General features: G+C 46.0%; 2 protein-coding genes across 4 annotated transcripts in view; one reads left to right on the top strand and one right to left on the bottom strand.

Moving 5' to 3' along the window:
- HDAC10 (histone deacetylase 10) overlaps positions 1-17,828 on the bottom strand; it is a 73,461-nt gene that overhangs the window by 11,043 nt on the left and 44,590 nt on the right. The window lies entirely within an intron of this gene.
- Positions 227-15,112, top strand: SELENOO (selenoprotein O). The gene is made up of 9 exons (XM_075428727.1): positions 227-774; positions 1,844-2,047; positions 2,952-3,132; positions 6,399-6,529; positions 6,940-7,220; positions 7,578-7,728; positions 9,889-10,074; positions 11,241-11,397; positions 12,034-15,112. Exons 1-9 carry the CDS (start codon positions 227-229, stop codon positions 12,226-12,228), a joined length of 2,034 nt encoding a protein of 677 aa, XP_075284842.1. The 3' UTR covers positions 12,229-15,112.

The raw sequence follows: 17,828 nt of genomic DNA, 5'->3' as shown, positions 1-17,828 counted from the left end.
GCGGCCGGGAGCGGACACTCACCCCCTCCCCCCGGGGCTCGTCCTCTGCGGACCCGGCGTACCCCCCCACCCCGCGACCTGGCGGCGGCTCCAGCCGGCGGCCCCCGCCGCTGTCTCCGCTCCCCGGGCAGGCTAGGGCCGCCCCGCCGCGGGGCCGCCGTTTATACCCGCCCCGGCCCCGGCCGCGGCTGCCCCGGCGCCGTCGCCCCGCCCCGCAGGCGGGCGGATGGCTGCGGCGCTGCGCGGGGGCCGCCGCTTCCCTCGGCTGCCGCCGGCGACGGGCCTGCTCCGGCGCGGCCGCGCGGGTGCCGCCATGCAGCGGCCCGGAGAGCGGCCGGGCGACCCCGGGGGCGGCGGGGGCTGGCTGGGCGCGCTGCGCTTCGACAACCTGGCGCTGCGCTCGCTGCCAGTGGACGGCTCGGAGGACGGGCGGCCGCGGGCCGTGCCCGGCGCCTGCTTCTCCCGGGCGCGGCCCAGCCCGCTGCGGAACCCGCGGCTGGTGGCCATGTCGCTGCCGGCGCTGGCGCTGCTGGGGCTGGAGGCGCCGGCGGGCGGGCGGGAGGCGGCGGAGGCCGAGGCGGCGGCGTACTTCAGCGGGAACCGGCTGCTGGCGGGCTCGGAGCCGGCAGCTCACTGCTACTGCGGCCACCAGTTCGGCAGCTTCGCCGGGCAGCTGGGCGACGGCGCCGCCATCTACCTGGGCGAGGTGCTGGGCCCGCGGGGCGAGCGCTGGGAGATCCAGCTGAAGGGCGCCGGCCTCACGCCCTTCTCCCGGTAAGGCCGCGGGGGAGCGGGGGGGGGGGCCGCCCGGTGCAGCCGCGCGGTGGGGCGGCCGCAGCCCGGTGCCCCGTTACTGCTGCGCCCACGGCTGTCCTCCTCCGAGGTTCCCCCCGCCCTTGCGATGGAAGCGGGGACGGCAGCATGCGGTGGCCGCCCGGCTGCTTGCCACCATGGTGTCCCGTGGCGCACGCCGACGGCGCTTCGAACGCGGGCGTCGGGCTGGTTTGTGCCCTTGCTCTGTTTTTCCTGGCTGTGGGAGGGGATGGGGGGAAAAGCCCCCGAAACAGCACGCAGACCATGCCCTTGTGAGGGACCGGGGTCTCCATCAGTCCGGTTAGCCCGTGCCGCTGTCAGCCGTTCAGGTCGGTTTCCCCGCCGCGCGCGGGCTCGCTGGCACGGTGGCTGCGTGGATGTGGCGCTCCGAAGGCGCCTGCGGGGCTGCGACGGCCAGGGGAGTCCCGGCGGAAAGCCCAGGCTGCCCTGGGCCGCTGTCCTGCCGGGCTGTGGCTGCTGGAGCGCTGGGAGCGCGGGCTGAGAGCCGCCCGCGCCTGCTCTGTCTGCCTGATGTTTGCTGTGGGTTCAGGGTTTTCTGTTTTATGCAACTGCCATGCATGCCCGTATTGAACACCCCATTGCCAGATGGCTCAGAAAGATGCAAAACACTATTATTCTTCAAGAGGCGTAACAGTAGCCATTTCAGTAAGAGGAAACCAGTGACTTCTTATGTAGTAAAACAGCTATACTTGTCCAAAATTTCTCACTGTTTTGAAAGGCTCTGTTGCATCAATAAAACCAACAGAGTTAGTGATTAGAAGGGATACGTGTAACTGGAAGGTTTATTTTCTTCTGTGGCATGTGGTCTTTGTTGCAAGCGTGTTGTGTCCTGTCTGATTGAGCTCTAACAGAAGTTTGAAGGTCCGACTTCCGTTCTCAGACCTGTCGCTGCTCTGTTGGGTGACTGTGGACAGGGCACGGCACTTGGCTTTTGTTTCCCCACCACCAAGGAGGGGGCAGGACCTCCTGCCTTTACAGCCTGAAAACTGTTGGTGTCTTCTTGTTGCAGACAAGCCGACGGTCGGAAAGTCCTGCGGTCGAGCATACGGGAGTTCCTGTGCAGCGAGGCTATGTTTCACCTGGGAATACCGACAACGAGGGCTGGAACGTGTGTGACGTCCGACTCGAAAGTCGTCCGTGACATATTTTATGATGGGAATCCAAAAAGTGAAAGGTGTACAGTTGTTCTGAGAATAGCTTCTACGTTCATAAGGTAGAACCATATTTTGTTGGCGGTTTTTGTTCTTTTAAAACCAACCATTTTAAGTATATTTCCATAACAGCACCACATGAGTCTTTCTTGTTCTGGAGGCTTGGAACTCTTTGGCTGGCCTGTAGGAAGCTGCTCTTCTTGTCCAGTGGATGGATGTCTTTGCACCCAGACAGATAACCACTAAGGATGCTAGCCTGGTAGAACATCTAAGTTCTGCAGACCTCAGAAGAGATTTTTCGTGTTTATGCCTGCACAGACTACATGTTTTTTTCCTGATGTTTGCAGTAGTGGTGGATTATAGCTCTACCCTTAATTCCAAAGCTGTTCTAATGTAGTACTGTCGAAGGCTGGGTGTACTTTCCCTGCCTGAGAAGTGTATGAGGTTCCTGCACCGACACATGACCTTAGGAGTTTCAGGGGGCTGCATTGCTTCTTGTAAGGTAACAGAATATTAGAAGGAATACGCACATGTATATGTGTGTGTACATGTGTGTGCGTGCCTGTGTGTACGTGTATATACGTGGAAAAATCTGTCTTGCATGCTTGATGTACAGTCTGGTATTTTAAATAAGTCCTGTTGCTGTATATTTACTCAGGTTAAGAGTTTTTCTGCAGAAGGGGTTGTAGGAAACCTGAATGAGCTGGTCTTCAGTACTGGCTGGGGTCTTGATCTGTCGGTTTGGTTACGCGTGGATGCGTGCGCTTGCTTGCGATGAGCCGCTGAGCCTCGCTAGGTTCGTGTGGGAATCTTGCGGGTCTCTTCGCTCAGGCAGTTGAAGGTGTTAAACTCGAGAGATGATGTGGTGCTGTTGCAACAACAGTAAATGTTTTTACTACATGTAGTACCAAATGAAGTTAATAGTATCTGGTAATACTAAAACACGTTTTTATTATTTTAAAACAGATTTGGTTCTTTTGAAATTTTTAAACCTACCGATGAGTACACAGGACGCAAGGGTCCCAGCGTTAACCGAAATGATATTCGAATACAGATGCTTGATTATGTGATCAGCACTTTCTATCCAGAAATCCAGGAGGCTTATTCAGACAACAGTATTCAGAGGAATGCTGCATTCTTCAAAGAGGTAAGAAAGCTCAGATTCTCTTCGTAAATCCGTAGCAGTCATCTTTAGGAGCTTCATCTGCAAGCATAGATGGCTGGAGTCAGTTAATACCTTGTGTCATCCAGTTGCCTGAACTGTTCTGTTCTTTGAAGAAAACACTCTTAATAGAAGTGCTTATTGATGGAAGCAATGTCGGTATTGATCAAACAAATGAAAGTGGTTTAACCTTTTTAATAGTAAATCACGATTTCTCTGCTCTGGGAGAGCTTCCCGACACTTGTCTCCGTTTGCCAAGAGTGTCTTAGACTGCCAGGGGCTATTCTGGCCGTGACGGTCAGACGATGAGCCGACAGTACCGAGACATCGCTTGCAAGGCGTCGTCCTGTAAAATATGGAGAACGTTGAGTTGCTTCCTGTCTCTCATTTTCAAAATTACAAATGGGAATGTTGACTGCAAATCAGTTTAACGTCAGGCTTTAGAAGTAAAATGTTTAAAGGCAGTCAAGCACTGCGAGGGCTTGCCCAAGGAAGTTGCAAAGACACCAACTATGGGAGTGGTAAGATCAGGCAAGATAAATGTCTTGGACGGGGTGTAGTATCGGGTCATTCTGCAGTGGCCCAGAGGAGAGGCTGGGTGGTTTCTCAGAGACCAGTTTTGAACCCGTTTTCAATTACTGTAGACATTTATACCTTAACAGTTACGGTAGATCCACAATAAAAACTGGAACTATAACATTAATAAATGTGGAATTGCTGTATTTCTCTTTGAAGTAAAACATAGCTGAGTGAATTGGAATCTACACTTTGACTCCTGAATATACCTTCTGCCTCACTGTTGATACTGTGTTGCTGTTCTTGACATTGAATTTCTATTACTATACTCCTTTGTCTCAGTGAGCAAAGAATTTGGAATAAGGGAATAAGATGCTTCTCTTTGTGTTTTAGTTATTAGTATATAGTAATGCTACCCTTGCAGGAGGGGTCCACTCTGAAATTTACTGGGGAACCATAATAAAGGCTCCGATTTGCATCACCTGAAGTTTAAATAGTTACAACCCAAGTAAGAAAGTTACTAGCCAGTAAACAGAGTAATTGGAAAATACCACACTCTAATACGGAAAATACCACACTCTAATACATTTGTCTAGTCGACATAAAAGTAGTTGTGGTGCTTTGAAATCTGAAATGATCCGGCAGGGACTGAGGGAATGGCTGCAACATGATGCACATTCGTAACAGGCCAATACGAGGTCAAAAGGCAGGGTTAAAATCTGACACTGTGTGAATTTTGTGGGTTTTGAAATTTGTGGGGTTTTCTTGGGGTTTTTTGTTTGATTTTTGTTGGGGTTGTTTTGTGGTGATGGTATTTTGTTTTGTTTCTTTAACACAACCTGTGTATTCTTGTGTTAGCTCTTCAGAAGCGAGCTGTGGCTTGGTCCACCACTGGCTGCCAAAGGTTTTAACTTCACTGGACAGGCCTTTGCCTTTGAATGATTGGAGCTGACGGGGAGAAGTGTGGCTTGTGGCCCACTACGTGCACGTCCAGCTCTGCGGTGGATGGCACGTTTGCTTTCTGGTGGCAGAGAAGTCACGGGACTTGGGGATCTTTGCAGACGTATGCGTGTCCCTTACCCAATTTGACAAACGTGTCCATCTTTTTTAGTAGTGGGGAACTGCTGTCAGCTCAGCTCTAACGTGTTTTATCTTTCTTTTTGCACCGTGGAAGAAGTGGAGGAAAAAAAGTACAAGTGATTGCGTTTGACAGCACTGTCTAGAAAGCAAACACCATTATTATCTGTACTTCTCAAATAATTTGTAGGCGTTGTTTAAATTTAAACAAGCGTGTCCTTGAGATAGTGCTCCGATTTATGTATACACCATGCTTGTTTTCTAGTATGGCTAGCAGTAGAAAAATGTGATCAAAAAGACTAAAGGTCAAAGCGAGTGCAGAGCCATCTCTTTCTAACTGATAGACCCATCTTCGAGTGGCACCCAAGCTTTAATTGCTTCCAGGCGTTCTCATTAGCAGGATTTCTTTGTTTCCCGGAACACTGGCAGTGGGTGATGCATCCACGCAAAGACATCCAGCAGCCACCAACTGCCCAGCGCTGGTGGCCAGGGCTTTTTGACGTTTTCCTATCTTCCTGACAGAGCCATGGCGCGGGGTGTGGCATGCCAGCAATCAGTTTCGGACATGCGTGGCTCCTTGGAGTGCCTTCTCCTCTGATAACTAGCTCGGGTTTTAAACCTTACTAACATGCACTGACGTTGCAGCTGGAGAGAGTAGTTGCCTTAAATTTCTGTACGTTGGTAGCTATTTGGAAGATGAGTGGTTTAACTATCAAAATTGTTTGATTTAAAAGTTTTAGCTATCGACTACATATTTCTTTTTTTATTTACAGCAATTCAGTAAAGTATTTGGAAATAGCTAGGTTTATTTAAAGGCCAGGTTAGCTTCCTGAATTTTAGATTTCATAGGGTATATCTAGTTGTAGTTGACAGGCGGGCTGATTCAATTAAATAACTAGAAGTATTTTAAAATATTGGGCTATTTATTTCAAGAATGAGGTACATGCACTGATTAAAGTCAAGGATTCCACAACAATAACTCTCAGTTAAGCATCTGAAAAACTCCAGTGAAACATGCATTCAGTGAAGAATTGCATTTAAACACAATTGTCATTCTTGGAATTTTTTTACTTAACCTTATAGCTTTTTTCCACTCTCAGCAAAGTGAGAGAAGTCCCTATCAGTGCTAAAACTTCTTAGCAGGGTATATTTTTTTGTGTAAACTGCTTACCTTCCTGTAAATCACTCCTACATACCAGGTAAACCAAAAGATTAACTTTACATTGGGCTACTTTGCATACAGTTAATTTTATTTCTTAGACTTTGCTTATGTTTTCTGCTGCCTGAAGTTAAAGGGTCTTTAAAATGGATAGTGAGCAAAATAATGTATCTGTACAATGTCTAGAACAGTAGGCAAGTCTGGTGTCAAACGGTTTAGTGTTCTGTCTCCAGTACGCTTTAAAGCTGTCCGGTTGACTTGCAAGTCAAGCATGGAAGGAAAGAAGCAGCAGCAAACAGAAATGGGAGAGTGAGAAACAGTGCAGTTACTAACAGGAGGCAGGCTGTCCTTAAGATGTGTGTGTGTATGGCACACTGCTAGGATCTGCTTCCATCAGAGCTGTAGGAAGATCAGTTCAGCCTAGGAAATGCTTAGAAATACGTGACTGTATTGGGAATACATTGTGGTGAAAAGCAAAAAAGAAATAAATCTCTTTTAGATAACAAAACGGACGGCGAGATTGGTTGCTGAGTGGCAATGTGTTGGGTTTTGCCACGGCGTGCTGAATACGGATAATATGAGTATAGTTGGACTAACCATTGACTACGGCCCTTTCGGATTTATGGACAGGTCAGTGTGGCGTAATTATTTGAAATGCGTGCGTGTATTTGCTGTGTAAAACAATCCTGATGTTCACCATTGCTTTAATATTTTAACTCAAAAGTAGATTTATGAACTCTCTTTATGGCAAAGTAGATTAACGTAGTTCTAGTTGTCTTGTAATTCTTCTTTTCAGCTCCTTTTAACTGTATTCACAACATCTCTAACTGTTAGACTGTTCTCGTAGCCTGTGGGGTTTCTCAGTGCTTGAGGGGGCAGGAAAATACCTAATGAGGTAACTGGGGGAAAGGAATCAAGAAGGAGCATTCCCTTTTGAATTTTTTAGTTTCCTAAAAGAGGCCGAGATAATAAAAATAATAGCTTTCATGGTATCAGTGTCCAGATAGATAGAAGAATGCTAATTGTTTCTTCATTTGTAGATACGACCCTGAGCACATTTGCAATGGTTCTGATAATACAGGGCGCTATGCTTACAACAAGCAGCCAGAGATTTGCAAGTGGAACCTGGGGAAGCTCGCTGAAGCTCTAGTTCCAGAGCTGCCCTTGGAAATCAGTGAACTCATCCTGGAAGAGGAATATGATGCAGAATTTGAGAAACATTATTTGCAGAAGATGAGGAAGAAATTAGGCCTAATCCAGCTGGAATTAGAAGAAGATAGTAAGCTGGTGTCTGAACTTCTTGAAACCATGCATCTCACAGGTTGGTGAGAAGCACGGTGGGTGGTTATTTAATAGCCCGTCAGTATCTTACAGTCAAACCAAAATCTATTTTTTTGTCTTGACCTTACAAGAAAGCAGCCTTGTGCAAGCACGCTGTCGTCCGAGCGAAGAACAAAGGGCTGAAAAATAATCACCGCCTTGTGAACTGTGGGGCAGTTGTGGCTGTGATGGCGGGCAGCGTGCCTCGCGCTTGCGCCCACGCTGAGGGAGCGGCTGGTTTGCCGCTTCAGAGAGGCGACCTGCACTGCTGCGGGGCCTGGTGCCTGGGGAGGAAAGTAGGGGGCCGGTTTTCCCGTTGATTTATTGGTTGCGTTACTCATGGAGTTTACTTTTTCAGGTGGAGACTTCACTAATATTTTCTACTTGCTGAGTTCGTTCTCAGTAGACTGTGATCCTTCAGGACTGGAAGATTTCTTAGAAAACCTTACAAGTCAGTGTGCTTCTGTGGAGGAGCTGAAAGTCGCTTTCAAACCGCAGATGGATCCAAGGTAAATACTCTTCTTTACTTAAATGCTTTTCACCTGTGCTTTTAGTTTCAGCAGAGCCGCAATGAACTGCGTGCTGTTTAATATTTGACTAAATTTGGAAATTTCACTGTTAGTAGACACAGCACGGTCTAGAGCAGTGCAGATTCTTGTGTGTTTTGTGACCGGTGAATTCTCAGCAGTGACTTGCAGCAGTTGGCTCTTGGGTGAAAGTTGTCTTTGTTTGGTCCTTTCCACACCCCACACCCTCCACTGACTCTGCTGACTCAGGCAACGAGAGTGCCCATTAGCAAAGTGATACAGAAGTATTTTGTAGAAAAAATGGATTTACTGTGTTCTGCCAGTGTACTGTCAGCAAATAATCACCGCCTTCTGGGCTAAGGATAGCCTAAATGCGTGCTTCAGGCTCTGAAAACCATGTGGCGCTGGCCATGTCCCATTTGATGGGTTATGTTCCACAGCCCAGCTGCTCTGGGCGTGGAAAAATGGTAAGGTTTGTTCAACAGCTGCTCATAACAGCGATTGCAGCGGTTCTCACTTTTTGGAGCAGTGGAAAACAGGGAATGAGTGCAACCCCTGAATTTGTCATTTTTTTTTCCTAGCATCTTGCCAGGTGGGGGACAAAATTAAAGTAGGGATTTTTTGGGTACGGTGTTGTGTTCCCAAGTTAGTAAGTGTTTCATGAAGGTAACAAACATACCAAATTTTTCAGCTTTTTCTGTGTGTTGATATCGCAGTTAACTTGAGGAAAGCGGAGAGTTGAGAAGATGGTTTGGAGTGCAACTTGTTCAGACAAGTGCGGTGTTACGCCAAGGTGGCTGGCTGTAGTCATTTATCATTTTGGAGATATTTCTGGTTGTTTAAGTTTTAGTAATGATACACTAAAATGAAAGGGAACTAAATTAAGGTGGTGTATGGTGCTTGTTTAATTAAACATTTTTTAGTATTTAATTTAAGTTCCAGGTTTCAGCTACTCGGAAATTGTAAACAGATATCATGCAATATGAAGATAGGTCGTGTGATAGATGAGACAATATTGTTTTAAACATTAGTTTCAGGCTTAGAGGAACGTAAAGGGAGCTATAAATCATCATATGGATATAAAGCTTTGGAGGGCCATAGTACTGTGTTAAAGTGAGTACATAACTGATTTCTGTCACAGCACTTGGATATCATAGAGCTGGGCACATCAGATGTGCAAATCAGATTTGGATAGTACTTTTGAGTTTATATAAACTCAAATATCAAAGCAAATGGCTTCTCTCTGCTTATTAAAAGTAGGAAAATACATATATAATGATATAATGACTTGTCTGTTTTGAGGCCAGGGAGTAATGTTACATTTCTCCTTTGTTTATAAATGCTTTCATAAAAAGAAATAAAAATATTTAGTGTGCTTTGATATGCTGCAACTTAATGCTCTGTTTTTTTATTTTACTTTTTGCTCTAATGGAGATATTAATCCAGGAAAAATAAAAGTTTGCTGACATGGTGTCGAAAATAAGGTGAAGCTATTGTACAACACTAGCTAACAGAGTCAAATGTAGAAAGATACAATCCTAGTCAAATTTGCAGCAAAATAACCTGGGTATTGTTAGGACTTCACTACCACAAAGCAGTTCTCATTCTGTGATTTAGACTGGCTAAATAAAAAACATAAATAAACTCATCTCATATAAATTAAATGAAGTATCTTTCCCCATTTGATTTAGTTTTTTCTTAGTACTGTTAAGGTTAGTAGGTGTTAGATCCTTATTCTTCGTGCTGTTACAGTATTAGGGTTAGGAAAAGAAATTTAAAAAAAACAGTCCTATGGATTCTGTGTTACCTTGGTACCTAAGTAAGATCAAATTCCGTTCAAAGTGGCAAGGGTTTTTTGATGAGAATTGCACATCTAAACCCAACGGGTAATTCTGAAAATCTGCTGTCTGCACTTCATGTACCGCGGGAATGTGAGTTAAGCACACTGAAGAAGGGAGAAGGAACAGTAAAATTAGTATAATTTATTATAAACTTGATCTGTTAATTATGAAGAACTGTTGTTTAACCTCCGTAGTGAAATCACAGGTTGTTGTGAATGTTTTCATATCTACTTTATGGTTGCAAAAAGATGCTTCTTGACAGGCATCTCAGCTTTAATGCGTTTGTTTCTCTTGTTCCCAGACAATTGTCAATGATGCTAATGTTGGCTCAGTCTAATCCTCAGCTGTTTGCACTAATTGGAACAAAAGCGAATATAAATAAAGAATTAGAACGCATTGAACAATTCTCTAAACTACAGCAGTTAACAGAAGCTGATTTACTAAGCAGAAATAAAAGACACTGGAAAGAATGGCTGGAGAAATACAGGTGAGGTTTCGCAGTATTCAGAGCGGCGTATTTGTTCTGCATTTTATTTGAGAACAGTGTGTCTGTCTCACAAAAGACACCCTGTCTCCAAGCGTACAGGTTGGGAGGGGTCTGAGGGGTGTGCAGCTCGGGTATTAACTACTCCAAGATCAGTATCTGTGCTGCTGTGAAAGTTCAAGGGCATCTGTGTGTTTTGGTTACTAGATTTTGGGCAGAGGTGGGGGTATAGAAACCACCTTGCATCAAACCTGCTGTTGAAAGTGCGTCAAGAATGTTGAGGTTGATTCTAACAGAGACTGATTTAATCTGTGAGCTGTTAAGTGCTCAGTAACTACAGTTAACTGATCTCTTAAGTATTCTATCATTTTCCTTCTTTTTTTTTTCTGAAAGAAAAATCTATGTATTAATATAGAAATGAAGTAGAAGTATTCTTAATCAATCAGTAACTGTAAAAGTCATGGCCAGAAAAAAAATATGTCCAGACTATTCTAACAGGCATAACTTAAAATCCTAAAAATTCAGTGTTAGCAGGAGACTTTCTATGAAGAAAACCCCTTAGCAGTACATTTGTTGTTTCTGCTGCAGGGGTTATGTTAGGACTCCTCTCCTCACCTGGCTGCCTGTGGTCTTGTCCTCAGTGGGGCTGAGAGTTTTAGCAAGAATTCCTGCTGATGGGTAGATCAAACTGTCTCAGCTGTATTGAATTCCTTTACTTTTATCAGGGAACAAGTGTAGAAATTGCACAGAATGGTGGGTGTTGGAAGGGACCTCTGGAGATATCTAGTCCACCCCCCCTGCCAAAGCAGGTGGAAATACTTGAGCCAAGTTCTGAATGTGAAGGTTTTTGCAGAGCGACATAGGACAGAGCGTGCACCAGTGGGGAGGGGGTGGTCGTGCTGGTGTCGGAAGCTGACTTTTCACAGAATATGCAAGGTGTGCCGCTTCCTTGCGCCTCGTCAGGACCTGCTGGTGGTCTGTAATGCTGCCTTTAAATGAAGTGGTGTTTTGTAATCTGTTGTTGTACTGGCTTTCATAAACTGAGAGGATTATAGATGATGTAATATTTATTAAGAACTGCAAACTAAGGATCTCAAGGCAAGGCAACGGGTCAACTTTTACATGTGTTTCTTGAACCAAACCAGTTGCTTTCACTTGGTGAATTTCAGAGTCCGTTTGCAAAAAGAAGTAGAAAGTGTTAGTGGTGCTGATGCCTGGAATACTGATCGTGTGAAGGTCATGAATTCAAACAATCCAAAATACATCTTGAGAAATTATATTGCCCAGAATGCCATAGAAGCAGCTGAAAACGGGGATTTCTCAGAGGTACGCTGTTACTGCTTATCTCTCTAGGTCTGCGTGGACGTGTAGTGGTGCTGTTGAGTGACGTTATGCCAGGCGAGATTCGCTCTGGTGTCTCGGGCAGTTAGAGGCTGTTCGGTAGGTCTGTACTATTTTCGAGGGAGCTGTGGTTTTAATGACTGCGGAACAAAGAAAGGAATTGAAAATCTGAACCTGAACTTGACCAGCTTTTGTAGGCTGAGCCCAGGACAAGACGCTTACCCTGCTTTTACTGCCTTCTGAATGGCATTTACTGTGGGAGGCAGCTGGGGATGAATTTATACTTGTTCCTTGCGGTGCTGTTGTCTTTTAAAAGCCTTGGCTTTTACCCATGGAGTTCAGTATGTGGATTGGTACATGCAGAATATGGGAAAACTAATTTGTTTTGAGAAATGATGTAAGAACTTTGAGACTTGCATTTCAAGTTATTTGAGCTTGAGTTGCATACAAACAGTTTTTGGTTTATTTGATATGCATATTGTTCATCTATTTAAGATTTGGCTTGTCTGAAGTTCGTGTAGTAAATATAATATATTCGATCATTATTTGGTGTGAGGTTCTTCTCTACCTCATTTTGCCTTTACTTTCTAAATTCTCGTAACTACACTGTTTTCTCTCTAGGTGAGAAATGTACTGAAACTGTTGGAGAATCCATTCCAGGAAGCAGAAGGCTTTGGGGAGGTGAAGGAAGATGCAGAAGAGGAGGGAGCATCTGCTCCAGCAGCTGCTTGTGCTCAGGAGACCAGAAGCAGACTGCCATACTGCAGTAAACCTCCACTGTGGGCTTCAGAGCTCTGTGTTACATGATCTTCCTAACTGCCTTGTGTGGTTTTTTTGCGGTAAAGTGAAGACTCTGGTCCTCCTTCAGCAGTGAAGAATTCAGCAAGGCAAACATCAAAGTGCTATTAAGTTATTGAAACAACCCTGCATTTGGATGCATCTGCAGCAGTCTTCAGCTGTGCTTAATTTGGAGCCATCACAGGTCATTGGAACAAAGCGGTGACAATCTGTGGTCCGCACACATCAGTAATTTAAATGTTTCGAAACTGAAAGCCTTTCCTTTATCCATACCACACTGCAAGTAGAAAGCAATATTTTATGTTGAGGCAGGCTGAATTTTGAACATCCAAATGGAGTTGTTATGTGAAGACAAAAATAGCAAGTCAGGAATCTGGTCTGTTTTTGTCTGATGTCTTAACTAATAGTACTTCTAACATATATTTACTGCTTTCTCTATGCAGGGACTTTTAGTCCTCTTTAATGGAGGAATAGATTCAGTGTTGCTTGTTTTAAGCTATGTTTCATTTAATTAAGCAGTTCATTTCTTGTGAACCTTCGGGTTGATTATCTATTTTTAGAGAATTTATGAAGGCTTGGGATAAGCAATTGAGTGTGGTGTTGTTTTTTGTTTTTTTCTTTAATACATAAGAGCAGAATTAAGGGAGACTATATATATTTGCACTTTAAAAACACGGTGGTGAAGTTTATTCAGGTTCAGTATGTTTGTGTACAACATGTGTAAATATTTACTAAAGACATGGATGCAGCTTGTAAGCCAGCTGACCCGGGTGAGGCCAGTTAGCCAAATCAGCGTGAACCTTAAACTGCCCCAGTGCTCAAATCCAGGTTCGTCGTCTGTTTATCTGTGTACTCCCAGCAGAGTCTCTGTGCGTGAGAAGCGTGCAGGTGGGGTACCTGTTGGTTCGCGGTGGTCGGTGGGATTCTCCCCGTCCCGCTCTGGTCTTGTACCATTTCCTTTGCTTCCATGGTCTTTGAAAATCTTTGCGCTGAAAGTTGCTCTTCAAGGAACAGGCTCTCTGAGCTTGTGTGAGAGATGATAGAGGCTGTGGGAGGAGGATGGGAGCTGACTTGCTTGCAAGTTACTTGCTGATAGTGCTTCAGTTGAGGTTTCAGGGGAAAGTTGGTTGCCAATATTCCCACGTCGGCAAAAAAGTTGTTCCGTAGTTAGCTATTACTTAGCTTTCTGAACCTCTTGCTGAAGGACTCTGTTACTGCTTCAGATACCTGAAATCTTGGGAAAAGTTTGGTTTAATGCAAAGGTTTCTCTTTTCCAAAGAGACCACTGTCTTACACTGTGAGTTTAAGTGTACTCTCATAAATTCTTCCCCCACCCCCGTGCAGGCTTGGTATTAGCTCAGGTTGAATTGTGCTCCTCTAAGTCTTCCTCAACATACAAGCTGTGGAAAAACAGGGAGAACAGTTGGGCTACTGCTTATCCATCTGTACTAATAATCAGTTTGTCCTCCTTGCTGCCACTGTAAATAGATGATGCTTTGAATGTAAACACTCATTCTGCCTTCCCTTCGACCTGGAGAAACCGATGCCAAATAAGGATTTGTGACTAACTAGGATCTCTGATAAACATGGTGCTTTCTCTGATGTTTCGGAGTCCTTACAAAGAAGGGTTTCACAGTGCGGCCACATCCAGTGTGAGATCACTCAGTCCAGGCTCTGAGCTAAATCACGCAGCCAGTACCTACGTTACACCTTCCTTTCATGGAATCATGGCATCATAGACTGGTTTGAGTTGGAAGGGACCCCGAAGTCCATCTGGTTCCAACCCCCCTGCCATGGGCAGGTACACCTTCCACTAGACCAGGTTGCTCAGAGCTCCATCCAGCCTGGCCTTGAACACTTCCAGGGAGGGGGCATCCACAGCTTTTCTGGGCAACCTGTGCCAGTGCCTCACCACCCTCATGGTGCAGAATTTCTTCCTAACATCTAATCTAAATCTCCCCTCTTTTAGTTTACAGCCATTCCCCCTTGTCCTATCACTACACACCCTTGTGAAAAGCCCCTCTCCATCCTTCCTGCAGGCCTCATCAGGTACTGGAAGGCTGCTAGAAGGTCACCCCGCAGCCTTCTCTTCTCCAGGCTGAACAGCCCCAACTGCCTTAGCCTGTCCTCATAGCAGAGGTACTCCAGCCCTCGGATCATCTTCGTGGCCCTCCTCTGGACCTATTCATTTGGCTCTGTGCTTCGTGCTGTTCCAGTGGGAGGTTTTTCTGTGCGCAGTGGCAATTCTTAGTTGCTCTCAACTGTATAAAACTGTTGCATTTGGTCCCTTCGCCCCCTCCTTAGCACCTCTGTTCTCCCCCATGCCAAAATCAGCCTTACAGCTGATGGACGCAGCTGCCCTGTGATGTGGGACACTTCTGTGCCATGGACATTTATACCATGGCTCATAGATCACAGGACGTAAATCCAGACAGACAGGAGTACAGACTGCCTCCTCTTCTGTGCGTAACAAGTAACCAGTCATGCAGTTTTTACAGCAACTGCCTGATGAACGGAAGAGCAGAAACCCAAGGGGAAGAGTCATGCTGAGCTGCCTCTGTAGCCAAAGGATGCAAAAAATCTGAAGCTGTGTTCTGTTCCTTTCCTCCCCCGCTGCTGTTTTGGCTGGGCAAGGACAGCGCTGCAGCATTGCAGAGCTCTTGCTAAGCCTGCGCGTTCAGCAGGCAAACCCAGAGGTGAGATCTAATGATACTTTGTGCAAGTATAAGCAGAAACATTTTTAGTAGGCTAAGCTGACCTACAAAGCTTATTTCATGTGTTTGCTATTCTGGAGTTGATTTTTAGAAAAAGAAGTTGACATTTAATACAGCAGAACAATAGTTATATTGATATTTAAATAGCTTCCTTTTTTCTTTGAAAATAAAAAGGTTGCACAAAGAAAGATGAATACTTTTACCATTTTTCAGGTGGAGAAGCTGAAGCATTGAGTGATTAAGTGATTTCGCTGATGATGGCAAAGCCGTGCTGGCTCCCAGGCCTGGCGGGTGACGGAGCACATTCCTCACCCCCTACGCAGCTCCCCGTTGCGGCGCCTGAGCTGCCACAGAGATGAGAAGGACCCTGGGCTGGCACTGTGGGCAGTGGTGGGGTCAGCTGAGCGCAGCTTCTGCCTCCTGAAGCAGCTCAAGAGGTCCAGGCGGCTGCGCAGGGGTGCCGGCTGGCTGCGTGGTGCTCTGTCTGCCCCTCTGCCGGTCCCCGTTGGCTGCCGGGCAGGAAACCTCGTATCCAAAATGCCCTTTTTGTGAGCTAACGAATTCAGCGCCAGGACTGGCATTGTAGCACTCCTGGTTTGTAATCTGGCTTCTCCCCTCTGTTCTCTCCAGCCACAGGGAAAAAAAAAAAACCCACCCGCAGTGATCCATCCACCCTTAGCCCTTCCCCAGAAGTGGAGACAGCAGGTCTCCCATCAACGACTACGAAGCCAGGGCAGAAGGAGGTCAAGGAGGGAACTCTTCAGCTGCCTCCGACGGCCCCACGCACCGGGAGCTGAGAGCTGGCCGCTGGTCCTTCAGCCTTACGCCTTTAATTACGAGTTACCAGTGCTAAGGTGCGGATCAAAATTCTGATTTGTAGATGTTTCTGGATGACTTTCAGTCTACTGCACTCAGAAGTTTTACTGTGCAGAACAGCAGAGCTACTGCAACCTTTTCTACGCTGAAGCGCTCACATAATATCACCAAGTTGAACAGACATGTTAGTTCTTCTAGTTCGAGGTCATTCTTGCTGTTTCCCAACTGCCCTTTCTAATCAAGCAGTATTTTCCAAATCAAAATGAATTTTCTTTGTGCAGTGGCTGCACAGGCTGGAGTTAACATTCTTCACAGCAGCCTGTATGGGGCTGTTTTGGATTTGCCGCTAAGCTGGGGCTGATAGCGCAGCACTGTTGTGGCTATTGCCGAGCAGCGCTTGGAGAGTGTCAAGGCCGTCCTGTCCCTTTCTCTCCCTCTGCCCCAGGTAGGCGGGGGTGGGTGAGAAGGCAGGAGGGGATACAGCTAACCCAGACTGGCCAAAGGGCTATTCCATGCCAAAGAACCTCAGGCTCAACAAGAAACGCTGAGGGAAGGGGTTTTTCTTCCTTTCCATACTTTGTGCTCATTGTTTTTCTAAAGCTTTTTGTCTGTACAGAAGCAGTACATCACTGCGAGACTGCACCTAAAGGCCTAACCTCGCTGCCAGGTTTTCCACAAGATGCATCAGAAAGGATGAATTTGGTAAAATTCTCAGCATGACAGCTCAGTGCCAGGACAGAGTCTGATGCAATCAAACAGCAGCATTTAAGCTGAATCAAAAGGATCACAGAATAGTTGAGGCTGGAACAGATCTCTGGAGATCATCTAATCCAACCCCGCCAAAAAAAAAATTACTATCTTTACGAATGCTTGAAAATCAGAAGTATGAAGATGGCAAGAACTTAGGGGATTAAGAAAAACTAAAGCACTTCAGATGATTAAGAGAAACTGTTGTATGGCCATTTAGTGTATCTCTGACCAACAGGAGGGATGAAGTACACTACCAGTGCAGCAATGCCAGGCTAGTTCTATCCCACCATAGACGGGAATCTCACATTCATATACAGCGGGATGACGATGAGCGGTGCTCACGGCTTGCATTTGTGCAGTCTCTGATTTGTATTGCTAATCTTGCTCATCCTTTTCCTTCATCAGTTCAAGACTCCTTCAGAAGTCAATGGAGAGAAAGCTGCTCCTCTGGGATGATGGTATCAGGAGTTTAATTCAGATGCTCTGAATCACTTTTTCTCTCTTCCCTCTTTCTGCCCTCTCTTTGCTGCCTGTGTCAGTGGCCAGCGTCAGGCATTTCAGAGCGCTGACCACAGGCCGCAGCGCGCCCTTCCTCCAGTGGTTACGCTGGGTTCACAGGAAAGCCAGCACTTTGTCCTTCTGCAGCTGTGCTGCAGTGCCAAGCTCCAAGGTCCCACCCACCAGCTGCCTGCTCCCTGCAGGGGCTGTGTGGCTGCTCTCGTGGGGAGTTGTGCGTCGGGACGAAGCCTCCGGCTGCAACAGTAGGCACGCTTGCACACAGGCACCTCGCCTTGGGAGCTCCTGAAGAGCAAGCCAGGTAGACAAAGAGCTCGCCGCCTGCCCGGGCAACCAAACAGCTCAATCTGCAAGCCACTCGCTTTTTCTGTCTCCCGTTCTGTGGAACAGAAGGAGTCTGATTAAACACAGCACAGAGAAACAGAACAGAAGATGTAGGTTGCAACTGAGCATTACCACGTTTTCGTACTGAGTTTGGTGCCACAACAGGAGCAGAAGCACTCAAGTTAACTTTACAGCTGGTATATTCTAATGGTTAATTTCTATTTCAGAAAAAAACCCCCAAAAACAACCACAGAACTACCTACACATGATCAGAAACTAATCATATTCAATATTCCATAGTACTGGTGATATGTTAGCTGTGCCTCTGCTTTTAAATAAGTAGCTACTAATCAGACAATGAGCTCCTGATGAATATACCCACAATTTAAGCAACTGTGGCTCCAGGATCTCACAATCTACATATTTCAAAGCAGACTGCCTCTCTACAATATTCTCATACCATGGAGTTGTGAAGTTCAATAGTCTCTTTTTCAAAAT

This window comes from Opisthocomus hoazin, chromosome 8 (genome assembly GCF_030867145.1).
Source record: "Opisthocomus hoazin isolate bOpiHoa1 chromosome 8, bOpiHoa1.hap1, whole genome shotgun sequence".
Classification (NCBI taxonomy): Eukaryota; Metazoa; Chordata; class Aves; order Opisthocomiformes; family Opisthocomidae; genus Opisthocomus; species Opisthocomus hoazin.
The sequence above is the reverse complement of the archived record's forward strand: the minus strand, read 5'-3'. Positions and strand labels throughout refer to the sequence as shown.